Source organism: Nothobranchius furzeri, chromosome 7 (genome assembly GCF_043380555.1).
Source record: "Nothobranchius furzeri strain GRZ-AD chromosome 7, NfurGRZ-RIMD1, whole genome shotgun sequence".
Lineage (NCBI taxonomy): Eukaryota > Metazoa > Chordata > Actinopteri > Cyprinodontiformes > Nothobranchiidae > Nothobranchius > Nothobranchius furzeri.
In genome coordinates this window covers 47,727,625-47,739,628 of record NC_091747.1, presented here as the reverse complement: position 1 = coordinate 47,739,628, position 12,004 = coordinate 47,727,625, and the positions used below count along the sequence as shown (strand labels likewise).

The 12,004-nt window shown below is 44.2% G+C and overlaps 1 protein-coding gene across 1 annotated transcript; it reads right to left on the bottom strand.

The window, feature by feature from the left end:
• Positions 1-1,464: 1,464 nt before the first annotated feature.
• On the bottom strand, positions 1,465-6,443 carry shha (sonic hedgehog signaling molecule a). The gene is made up of 3 exons (XM_015954627.3): positions 5,999-6,443; positions 3,451-3,712; positions 1,465-2,283 (listed from the first exon to the last, which is right to left on the bottom strand). Exons 1-3 carry the CDS (start codon positions 6,296-6,298, stop codon positions 1,613-1,615), a joined length of 1,233 nt encoding a protein of 410 aa, XP_015810113.1. The 5' UTR covers positions 6,299-6,443; the 3' UTR covers positions 1,465-1,612.
• Between the last annotated feature and the right edge of the window lie 5,561 nt (positions 6,444-12,004).

The window sequence follows — 12,004 nt, the reverse complement described above, 5'->3', positions numbered from 1 at the left end:
TGTTTCACAAAAAGTTTCAGTGCAAAAGAATTTTTGTCTGCAGTACTAACTGTTGGCCACAAGATGTCGCCATTGCGTCGCGTATAAACCTCAAAACGGGCGAAACTGATGCTGTCATCGACTTGAGAAAGATGCGCTCGGCTCGCGACTCCTCCATGTGGGAGCTCCATATTAAACGCTGAACTATGAGGATGCAGAAGGATTATGGAGATTTGTTGGGACTAACGGAGCTGAGATTTGGACCGCAAATGTACGGATTTTTGACCTGAAGCGGCAGACAAACCCGCTCCTGTTGATTCAGTCTGCGGGTTGGAGGCTGTTTGCGGAGGGCAGACCTCGTTAAATCTGACACGGGCTCTCAACATTTCACAAGCACGCAAAAGGCAGTTCAAAGCGCAAAATTCTGCATTTTAAACAAATGGAGCCACCCTGTTTGCGCATTTTTGCGCCTCAGCAGACCAAAAATAACTCCGTTAAGTGGAAAAAGTTCATAATGAAGATTGAAATGGATGTAAAATTAAATTTCCTCATGTTTAAAAAGATTGGAAAATGTCTGATGGTGTTTTTGGGCTCATTTAAACAAAGACAACTGCAAGTTTTGAAGAGTTTCTTTATCTCATTTTGTAATAAACATATAAATTATAAACTCTAGACATTTGTTGACACATCGCCCTGTTATGAAAGTTATCGTCCGCCTATGTAGACTATCCAAGACTGCATCTGCCGCAGGTCATCTTCTATAGAAAACTAGTTCCCTATTATAACAAAATATGAAAAGAAAAATAACATTTAGTACATTTACAGGAGTTACTTATTAATTAATTTATTCAACCAAACTGCTTCAGTTCTACTTTAGCGGTTACTGTCAGAAATCTGCATTTTGATGTTTTTTTTTCTCAAAAGGAAAACAGAAAAATGGAGACAACCCCCCTCCCAAACCAAAGCAGACATGAGGCAAACCTGCCCCTCTGTGACAAAAGTTTACATAATAATAATTATTATTATTATTATAAAGTTCCTAATGATAAACAAAAGTCCAATACTTTTCCCAGCTACTGTATTATTTTTAAATTAAAATATATTCTCATATCTTACACTATTTCAAATAACGAAACGTGATTCTGTAGCGATCTGTCAAAATCTAATTTACAATTCTGTGTATAAAAATATAATTTATGGAACCCCGCGAAGTTTGTTCTTCCCCCAAAATATAACAGTCAGTTTTCCGTCAGTCTGGCGCACCTTCGTTCTCTTTGCAGTATTTTTCTTATTTTTTTTAAAACATTTTTTTCTTAATTTTTTTTCATCTTTTTTGCAGTTGAGATATACAAAAATAGATTATGCACATTTTGCTGCTGGCACCGTTTCAGAGTCCTTTTTTTTGGGACAGCAGCAGAGTTCACATGAGAATAAATTATTCAAAGAGGAAAAAAATATTTAAGGCTCCATTCTTTGAAGGGAAAAGTCTCTGAAATAAATATCCAGACTCCGCTGGGGCCTTTGTCTCGTTTGTTCTGTTTTTTTTTTGTTTGTTTGTTTTTTATTGTTTTATAATTGAAGCTACTGAACAGTTCGAGTGTCCTACACCAGAGTCTCTTCTCCTGTCGACGTTTCAACTTGGATAAACCGACATCCCGAGTGGATGGATGGAGTGGCTGTCCAACAACCATGTCCCCAGCTGATAAAGGACTTTGGAGTACCAGTGTAGCCCGTCCTTCTGTGCGCTGCCCTGAGGCCGGGAGCTGAAGAGCAGCGAGGACACCCGGTGGGTGATCCTGACGGGTGCCAGGGCCCAGTGCGCCAGCTGGTGGTCCTCGATCACTGCATAGCAGGACGCGAGCACCTGGTCCACCATCACGGTCCCCTGCGCCGTCACCGGCGCGAAGGAGCCCACGTGCTCCTGCGTGTAAATCCGTTTCACGGACACTGCTGCGAGGCGCTCTCCGTCCCAGGCGAACACCTGCTGTCCGGGTCGCACCTGGCTCGCGAACACCGCCGACATCCGCGTGGAGTTCCGTTCACTTCCGGTGAATATGAGGTGCGCCGCGGTTAGGCGGATCTTCTGGCCCGTTTCGGTCTCGATCACGTAGAAGGTCCTCCTTGTGCTCGAGTCCCGGTCTATGAACATGATGAAGTCGGTGTACACTGGGTTCCCCTCGCTGTCCGCCGCCCGGACCCGGTCACCGGGCTGGAGGTCTCTCACCGCCTTCTTGGTGCCATCCTGGAGGGAGACGGTGGAGGAACCGGGGAAGCAGCCGCCGGACTTCGCTGCCACTGAGTTTTCTGTTCAAGACAAATAATATTTAATTCTCTGTCAAAATAAAATCACATTTTTAAACCAAACGAGTTACAAGCCTAATTAGGAACCTTCTCAATGCGCATTTCTGCACCATGACGCTCCTTGATGCGTATTGGTGGAACAACCTGAAAGCCTCTGGGCTCATTTATTCTTAATTAAAAGAAAGTTCAATAAAACTCGCGCATTGTTATTCTAAAGCAGCTAAAGAACACTTTAGGCCCTTTTCCCAGCTTCTCTCCCCATATTTACTCAGGTGCACAAACCTCCATGTGACAATTCACACAAACAGGCGACTCACAACCACTATTTACCCAGCGGAGCCACTTCTCCGAGCCTCTCTGCTGCTAGATTTGAATTTAAATGAGGAGCCGGACTCTTTCTGTTGTGTAACATCAATGCCCCCCACCCCCCAGTCTACCACCTCTCCATAGCTTTGTTGTCATAATTTTGGCCTTGGTGGAACTCTTCACATACCAGCCTCTGTGCCCCACACTGTCCGGCGCTCAGAGAGGAAGAAACTGGGGAGGGGGTGTTTAAGCTCCTCTTAAGATTCCCGAGCATGAAATAAGGTGAAGCTGCAAACCAGATTTGGTCCGAGCCCAAATCCTTTCTGTAAAGTCGCGTGACCTCTGATGACACCAGGGTGTGATCAAAAAGGATGGGCATGAGAATTAAGAGATTCTGGGAAATTTTCACCTAAAATAACCCAAAAAAAAAAATCAAATTTCATCCTTAGGTTTAAGAGGTACTAATCCACATATTTTCACATTTAACACCAAATTATATTATTATTATTATTATTATTATTATTATTATTATTATTATTATTATTATTATTATTATTATTATTTGCAGCCTTTCCAGGTCCCACTGAACGGTTCTGTGAAATACTGAGCTGGTGGTTTCCACAAGGAAACGGTGTGGGGCGATGTAAGATCAAGGAATGAACTTCACCGTCTCCACGTGCCCACACTCCAGAACATCAACATTAGCTTATTTCTGATAAAAACGCGTCATGTTTCAGCATTTATTAGAATAACACATCCTAAATATTTATTGTGACTCTTATTTATTCGTTTTATTAAATTGAACCCAATAAACATCTGATTGAATATCGATTCCTGCTGTTTGGTGCGTTTTTTTGGACTCACCAGCTTTGACAGAGCAGTGGATGTGCGCTTTGGACTCATAGTGCACCCAGTCGAATCCGGCCTCCACCGCCAGCCTGGACAGAGTCCCGTATTTGCTCTTGTCCCTGTCTGAGGTGGTGATGTCCACGGCCCTGCCCTCGTAGTGGAGGGACTCCTCGGAGTGATGTCCGTCCTCGTCCCATCCCTCGGTGACGCGCAGCTTCACCCCGGGCCACTGGTTCATCACCGAAATGGCCAGCGAGTTCAGCTTGTCTTTGCATCTCTGGAGGAGGAGGAAATGGATCAGCGAGAGCTCTCAGAGAGGGAAAAACTACAATAAACGTGTCCCTGTTCTTCCATCCGAGCCTCCACCTGCGTCCTGAGCTTGCATCTCTCAGTGAGCAGCAGCGTCAGAGGGCACATCCCGGGTAGGAAAGCTGCTCATGAAATATTGACAAGACACTGCATTCGCTTCACTGGCCCTGTTTAGTCTCGAGAAGGTGCGAGCAGCATCCCCCCTCTACTAAAGGAGTGTTGCTTTAAGAACAACAGTAATGCATTATGGAGGGAGTGCTTTGTTGGCTGTTTTCCTGAAATAAATTCTTGATTACGCAGCTGACATGAAGATGATCTACGGGGTTTGCTTGCGCCACAGCCTCTCTGTGCTCTCACTGGAGATGCTCGGCCTTCTCCAAGACAACTCCGTGTGCAATATGTCCAATAAAACATCCCAAAGAGGCTTTTCATCCTCCTGGAGGCCTGGAAACGTGACCTGATACCTAAGTTGGAGGGTTTTTCTAGCTGTGACGCATTCCCTCCAGAAAGTGACTTTCCACACAGAATTCTGCTCTACATATATCAGCCTCTGTTTTATGAGCAACACACTTGTGGATTAGAAGCAGCGAGAGTCAAAAAGCCGTGAAGCTGTTCATTAATTCATCAGGTCGTGTGCCGCAAATCAATCCAAATTCTGCTCAGCCACCATGAAGCGCAGCGGGGCGCTTAAGTTGTTCAACAGCCCGCCTCTTAATCTTTTCACAAATGATTTGGTTAGAGGGAACACTTATCAGCTACCTGTCAGAGCAAACACGCGGCTCCGGCTCAATCAGGGTGCGAACCAGAGAGAACCTCCAAACTGGGAGCCATTTGTTCAGAGTAAGCGCAGATTTATCGGCTGAAATGACAATATAAAGAAGAGTTTTTTCTTTTTCTTTTTTAGCTTTTGTTACTTTTTCAGGTTCGGAAAAGTTTCTTATCTGGCAACTTAATCCGTTAAAAGTTTCTCCATGTCGCAAAAATCCTGAGAAAGTCTTAAATAATCGCCAACCGGTGTTATCCTGACGTCATTAATTCACTGAATGCGCATATGTAACGGAGCTTAGGTACGTGCTTCACTTCACGTAAAATGTCCGTTTTCCTAAAACATATTAAGAATCCTGGGTTTGCGCGTAAAGATCCGTGCGTAAAACCCCAACGCGCAAACCCGCGAAACGGAGTCGACAACGTTGGCACAGCTAATCATATGGTGATGCTTCTGCCACATGCAGCCACACTCGCTCTAAGTGAGCTGCTTCGATTGGATTGCCTTCTAATGCGATGAAAGAGTTGAAAGATCTTGTTTGGATCCCGGCTAAACAACAAAAATAAAATTTTCCGTGCGGTATGAGCTCACGAGGATGGAATATTACTTTAAAAATGTGCCTCAGTTGGTGAGGAAGAACATATTTAAGGTCAAAACCGGGTTAAAGTGGAAATAGGACCCCAAAACATGCCAAACGTTCCTTTTACGCATTGCATATCCACTCAGCAGATGTTCATTTATGTTCAATATTTTACTTTTCTCTGTATTTGTCCACTTTCCTTCATCACTGGAAAGAAAAACCTCCCAGATCACCTAGAACATCCTTTCAGATCAGCTCTGTGGGGAGGGCTGAGACCGCACTCACGGTGAATATTTCATCGGAGCTCGTGCGCATGCATAGAGCTAGACACGGGTTCAGGGACTCCAATGCGCGCGCCTGCGTGATGGCTCCATCACCAAACGGGGCGCATAATCCACCGGATCCAAGTGCTTCCCTCTGCTTTGGAGCAGACGTCTTCTGGCCGCGCGCCTTAACGGAGTGAGTCCCACCCAACAATTAGGACACTCTTTCAATTAAATGCCACTGCGCTTTGCACGCTGCAGCTATGAACGAATCCCTCCAGCCTGCCTGAGGGAGCCCGGCTGTTTGAAGCGGTGCGCATCATCATCTGCAAGCTCAATGGGGAAAATCAAAGCCAAATGAGGCTGCGCGAGCCTTATAGAGATACAAATATAGATGCGAGGAGAGGGCCACATGAATATTTTAAATGCACTGTCACAATAATGAAGGCCGAGTGTCCTGACTGTCCATGCACATGACTCGTTCCAGCCTGCAGCGGCTGCAGGCTTCCGTGCGGCATAAAAAAAGGCTCGGTGTGAAGAGTTCAGCAGCGGGCAAAACACACTTCACTTAAGGTGCGCAATCGGTCTGACAGGAAGGATGTTGCGGTGCGCAGTGATGGTGCGTGAGAGGAGCAGTCTCCTTACCTGAGTCATCATCCTGTCGGCACCGGTCTTCTCCTCATCCTTGAAGATGATGTCTGTGTTATAATTGGGAGTCAGCTCCTTGAACCGCTCGGAGTTTCTCGTGATCTTGCCTTCGTATCTGCCGCTCGCCCCGAGGGTCTTCTCCGCCACGTTGGGGATGAACTGCTTGTACGCAAGAGGTGTCAGCTTCTTCGGGTGCCTTCTCCTGCCGTACCCCCTGCCCGGTCCGCATCCCATCCCAAAGGACACCAAGGACACGCAGATGAGAGCGACCAAAGCTATTCTGGTCCACAGCAGCATGATTTTATTTTCCTCCTCCTCCTTTTAAGATCTTAAACGAGTCACTGCTGCTGTCTCAGCCGTCTGCCTGCTCTCCCCAGGCTCTTGCAATGCCCTTGTCTCTCCTTCCACTGCGCCTCGGCTCGCTCTCTATCGCGGCAGGTGCGGAAATGAACGCCTCGGACAAACGGCGCTAACGGGGCGCATCGAAGAAAGCTGAGGAAAAAAGTAGTGAGGGAATGAAAAAAAGCCACGGGGTCTGAAGCCGAGCTGCAGCTGCGTGTGTGAGCCGACCGCTTTTACTGCTTTGTATTATAGCACCGATCTATATAGCAGGGGAGGGACTTGATTGGCTCGCCTAGACAAACCCTCCTGATGTTATCCCCCCCAAAAATCTTAAAGATTTCTTCCACCTTGGGGTTAGCCAGCGCTGCGTGGAGGAGGGGCTCCTCCATGGGAAAACATCAATTATAAACCGTCTTTCTTTTTCTTTTTTAACCCTCAGATTTCACAGGAGAGGAGGAACAACTCGGTGCTGCAAGTCTGAAGCAGAGTGAAGTGATTTCAGTGTCTGTGCGTGTGCGTAAACGTCAGTGCGTCTGGGGCAACTCTCCGCTCAGACTGCGTTCCCGAGGGGAAATTCAGCCACTCGTGGACGCGCACTGCGCATACCTGCTATGGATGATTTAGCAGTAATCCACGCGCACCAAAGAATAACCACATCTAACCTAGATTCAATGAGATAAATGAAATGAAAATAAATGCGCAAAACTTCCCATTTTTTTGAGAAACATTTTTGATCTTTCAAAACTGAACGGAAAGAAAATGGAGTTTGCATGTCTTCACCAAACTTAAACCCTGCTAAATGTCTGTGTGCGCTCGCTGTGCGCTCCGGGTGTGTGCGACTTTTACGCATCACAATAACGAGGCAAACGCACAGAAAAAATAAAATACAACTTTAGAAACTCTTTCAGATTAATGTGCTGCACGTTCAAAGTAGTCGGACGTTGCCATTCTGGTGCGTAAAACTGAATGAAAGAGACTCAGGTTAAGGAAAAGCTATACGCATTTCATCCATTGTACCTATTCTTAAAAATTGTATTCCAGTCAGCAGATCAAATGTTGTTTTCTTTATTCAGATATGCTGCTTGGTTCCTGTGACTATTTAAGAGTTGACACAATCATAAAACTCTGCACAGTTCAAAACACAAATGGGATATTTTAAATGCTTTAAGGGATAAAATTGCTTAAAACTGTCAGAATAATGAGAAAATATGTGATGAAATTCAAAAATAAATTCCACCAATAACAAAAACTGTGATGGATAAAAGATAGAAATGTTAAAGCTGCTAATGACTCTTTAGGGTCCCCAGATGCCTAACTAGGGGAACCAAAAGTGCTGAAATCTAAACATTGTGTAGAAAACATCTTAAACTGTCAGCATCCGGAGGCTCTGATGGCACCACATTACTTTTTATGTTTCCAAAGTGTCTTTGGAGGAAATTTAACAAGTGAAAAAGGCTGGAGGAGTTTATTTTGCAATGAAATGTAGTAAAACTTTAGAGAAAACCATAACCCAGTCTGGATGTGTAAGCCTAATGTAACATGTTTATGTTTATGTTTATGTATTTAGCAGACGCTTTTGTCCAAAGCAACTTGCAAGTTATCATAAACAGGTTTAACCCCTGAGTTCCCTTCCTATGGGAGTGCTTCAGAAGCAATATTGGAGGGAAAGCGTTCCACGCAGTGGGTTCCACAAGGTCACGAAATCACAGGAGAATTGCAAGACCACGCGTGATTTCAGCAGTTAACGTGATAACAAGGAGAAAGATGACAGCATGTGTCCAAAAAGGTCTGTGGTTTGTTTCCTGTTGTGTTTACCTGAGCTACCGAGGTTTACAGGAAATTACGTACTTTTTTCTTTGCAAGTAAAGCAATCAGAAATGTGAGCGTGACTTTTGTTTATTTTGTGTTTCCAGATGTTTTACACTGCTTTTGTGTTTGACTTCCTGTCTTGCCAGATCAGAATTGCTGAGCTTGACGTGTTCTGGAAGTGTAGCGCATAAAATATAAACTCAAAGTGTAAGAAATACATCCCTACGCTTTTGGGATGCTTCCACAACATTGTGGCCGGTGGAAACGTACACATCCACTATAACGGCGGCTAATTGCTGCTTATGCTTCGCAGATGTTAAGCGACTCTAACGGCTTGGTGGAAAGGGCCAGTAAGGGTAAAACAACAACAATGGTTTGAACTTCAGGTAGAAATATGGAGTTTGTCGACAGAGTGCGCCATCTAGAGGCAAAAAATGTATTTCACCTTGGGCTGGGACTATACTTGCTTTATAATAACATATATACCTGTTTAAAATGGCTGCCTCGCATAGCTTGCATTAATTTGAAGCGTTGTTTGAGCGGCCCCTCGAAATTAACACAACTTGTTTGCAAGCTGTAATATACAAGTAACCAGTAGTTCACAAAACAAAGAGGCACTCATCACGGTCACAAGTGAGAGGTCTTTCATACTCTCTACAATATCGCTGCTGTCTTTTTTTCTGCTGTTATCTCAAAATTAACCAGTAACTGATCTCTTCTATTTAAGCCATGTTTTCTTTGGTTGTGCCCTCCCTACCAGGCTTTCTATTAGGTCTGAGTTCTGTACTTTGCCGCCTAGTGGAACACTCCAGTACTACACATGGTTCAAACGCAAGTATGTGAACAAAGACGCAGCCTGTGTCCCTGCAAATAAAAGATTGTTGTCTTTCTTTTCAACGTGAGGCTAAATTACAAATATATTCCTGGCCACATACATACATATGTATATTACACACACACACACACACACACACACACACACACACACACACACACACACACACACACACACACACACACACACACACACACACACACACACACACAGAGACACACACAGTCCATAAGAAATGTGGTCAAATCTGCATCAGTCTAGCTACTTCCGCATGGATCTGAGGATGGGGACGGGCTTAGCAAAAATAAATAAATAAAAATTACATATTGTCTATATTATATCAGAACAAGGTAAGACAAAAGCCTAATTTATAATTTTCCATCTGTGTTGTTGTGGAGATACGCAACGCCATTATGCGTCGGTGCAAGAGCTCTCTGACAGGCTCGCAGAGGGTGGCAGAGACATGCCCAAATTTTTAAATATCCGTCGAAAGTGATGGAGACTGCAAACTTGAGATTGGTCAGGACGCCGTTTCCTGTAAATTTGTCAACAACATCACCTTTGACACGTCAAAAAGTAAAATGATATTTAACGGCAGACATGGAACAGAGTAAAGAATGCCTCGCAGAAAAAGTCAAAAATAGGAATGTTTATTCACCCGTGACTGAAGAAGTGCAAAAATATGAAGCAAACGTTTTATTTGTGGACGGAAATGACAAAACGTGGGTTTAGAGCGTGGAGGAGAATGAAGGACACATTTATTTGTAATAAAGTCTCTGAAATATATAAACACAATAGTAAATACACTATCATGGACCAGATACATGAGTGTAATGGTGGCAGGACATCGAAACAAAGTGCTACGCCCTCTGTTGTCCTGGCAGGGAGTTGCATTGCAACACTCTCCAGGTGACGGAGAATTTCGAGAGCAAAACGTCTCGATCAATGCGTGCGTGTCTCTTGCTTGCAGAGCTGACGGAGATGTATAAAGGTTGGTTCATGCTTGACACGTCCGCGAGGTTTGCACGGCTCCGTGCGGCAAACTTGCATCATTTTAACAACCACGCCCCTTCACCTGGCCTCCGCACGGCCCAAACTTTCCGCACCGTGCACCTAGGAAATTTTCTAACCACGCGGACGGTCGAACATGGAAAAACATGGCGGACTGGCAAGAACTAGTATGGCAGAGGTTCGTAAATACAGACATTTGTATGATTCAGCTCTTAAGGATTACCGTGATCAACATGTTGTTAATAATTCTTGGAGAGAAATAGCTCGCACTGTCGGAAAAGACGAGGACGCTGTTAAAAATGCTGGAATGCCATGTTGTAAACAGTAATTTCTACTTCTACTATGGTGTAGTGTTGGGTGCATGCCATAGAGCTCCATGCTGCCCCCTACAGTTTGGGAGAATATTGGCTCACCGCAGAGACAAGCCGCATGAACCATAAACGCTGCAAGTTATGAAGCGCGTTCCATCCGCGAGCCGCATCACCAAGCGGAAAGTAAATGTGTCAAGAATAAACAAAGCTTAAATTAGGCTTATCGCTTTTACAGATTCTTTAAAAAGACATACATCATTTCTGAAACGGGAAAAACGTCAGATTGCTGCTTTAAATGCAAAAATACACAAACAAGTTTTTTGCAACCTCTTTAAACAGCATTACAAAGCTCAAACGGGGTGGGGCTATCTTGAAATCTCTTGCGATGTTTTTCTAATTTTATCCACGTTACATGATTCACAGATGCAAAAATGATATTTCAACGTCAAGTTTCCTGTTTTCTTGTTTAATAGGATGTGAAAACAGACAAAGATCATGACGGAACTGTAATAAGTGTGCTTGTGTGCTTATGCATTGGTGCCCTTAATAATTACAGACAGAGGGATTGTTTTGGAGGCAACTTTAGCTCTCATCACACAAAGGTGAGGACAGATATGCCAGCCTTTTGGTGTGGCTTCAGTCTCATCAAAGCTCACACTGGCTGACCTCCAGTCTGGCGTTGTTCAAGCCTGTGCCAGGCTTGTGGCAACCAGAGGAGGTGAGACTATACCCACCGCTTTCTGAGCATCAACTCATGGCCAGTAAAAGACTTGTGCACCTGGTACACTGTCCATAACCCTAGGAAGATCCAGTAAAGTCTGATTTTTGAGTCATCATTCTCAGACACATCTCAGCAGCTAATCAAACACAGAGCTAACAGCTTACTGTGCCCCGCGGAGCACCAGAGGCCTCGTTTGGCCCCGGGTCAGACTGTTGGTTCAGGTGTCATCTCTCTGAGATAAAATAAAAACTGACAAACCACTAAAACATCTCAAACCCACAGTTTAAGACATTTTGTGCAAGAGTCCTTCTGTCAGTCAGCCTGAAAGAAACAAGAAGAATCTATGTAAAATATCACCTAAGAGGCTGAAATGGCTTCTTTGTAAATTAAGCGAGTGACAAAACGCCATGCCGACCGGGATGAATAATGCAGGCAGTTCAATGAATAATGCAGCCCAAAGAGCAAGTATGGTGCTGATGGGTTTGAACTTGAGTTTCTCCCGCAGAGGAAACCAACCATCTCTCAGCCAGAGTATTTGCAAACATTACACTTCAGTGTTTGGTTTTGCCCTGTGCCAACGCCAGATAGGTGGAGCTTTCAGTCTGAAAGAAGGAGAAATCCCTGCAGACAGTCGAGGCAAGAGAAATCTGGTCTCTGGAAGAGGGTTTTATTTTTTTAATGGTGTCTGAGATTGTTGTATCAAAAAATTGCCAGTTGTTTTATGATGTTTCAGTTCACTTCTGTGGATGAAAGGCGACGGGGTAAAACCGATTTTTAGTTTGTTTGCCGTGTGTCGTTTTTGTAATTTCTCATGAACCACAAGATGAACATGAACAAAACTTTCAGAAAATATTTACAAGATGTACATCTATCACAGTTGGCTCGATTCAAGATGGCTACCACAGCTAATCCATATTAGCAAACACAAACGTGGCTTTATAGAAACATTGGGTTTTTCATGAATTACATCTTAA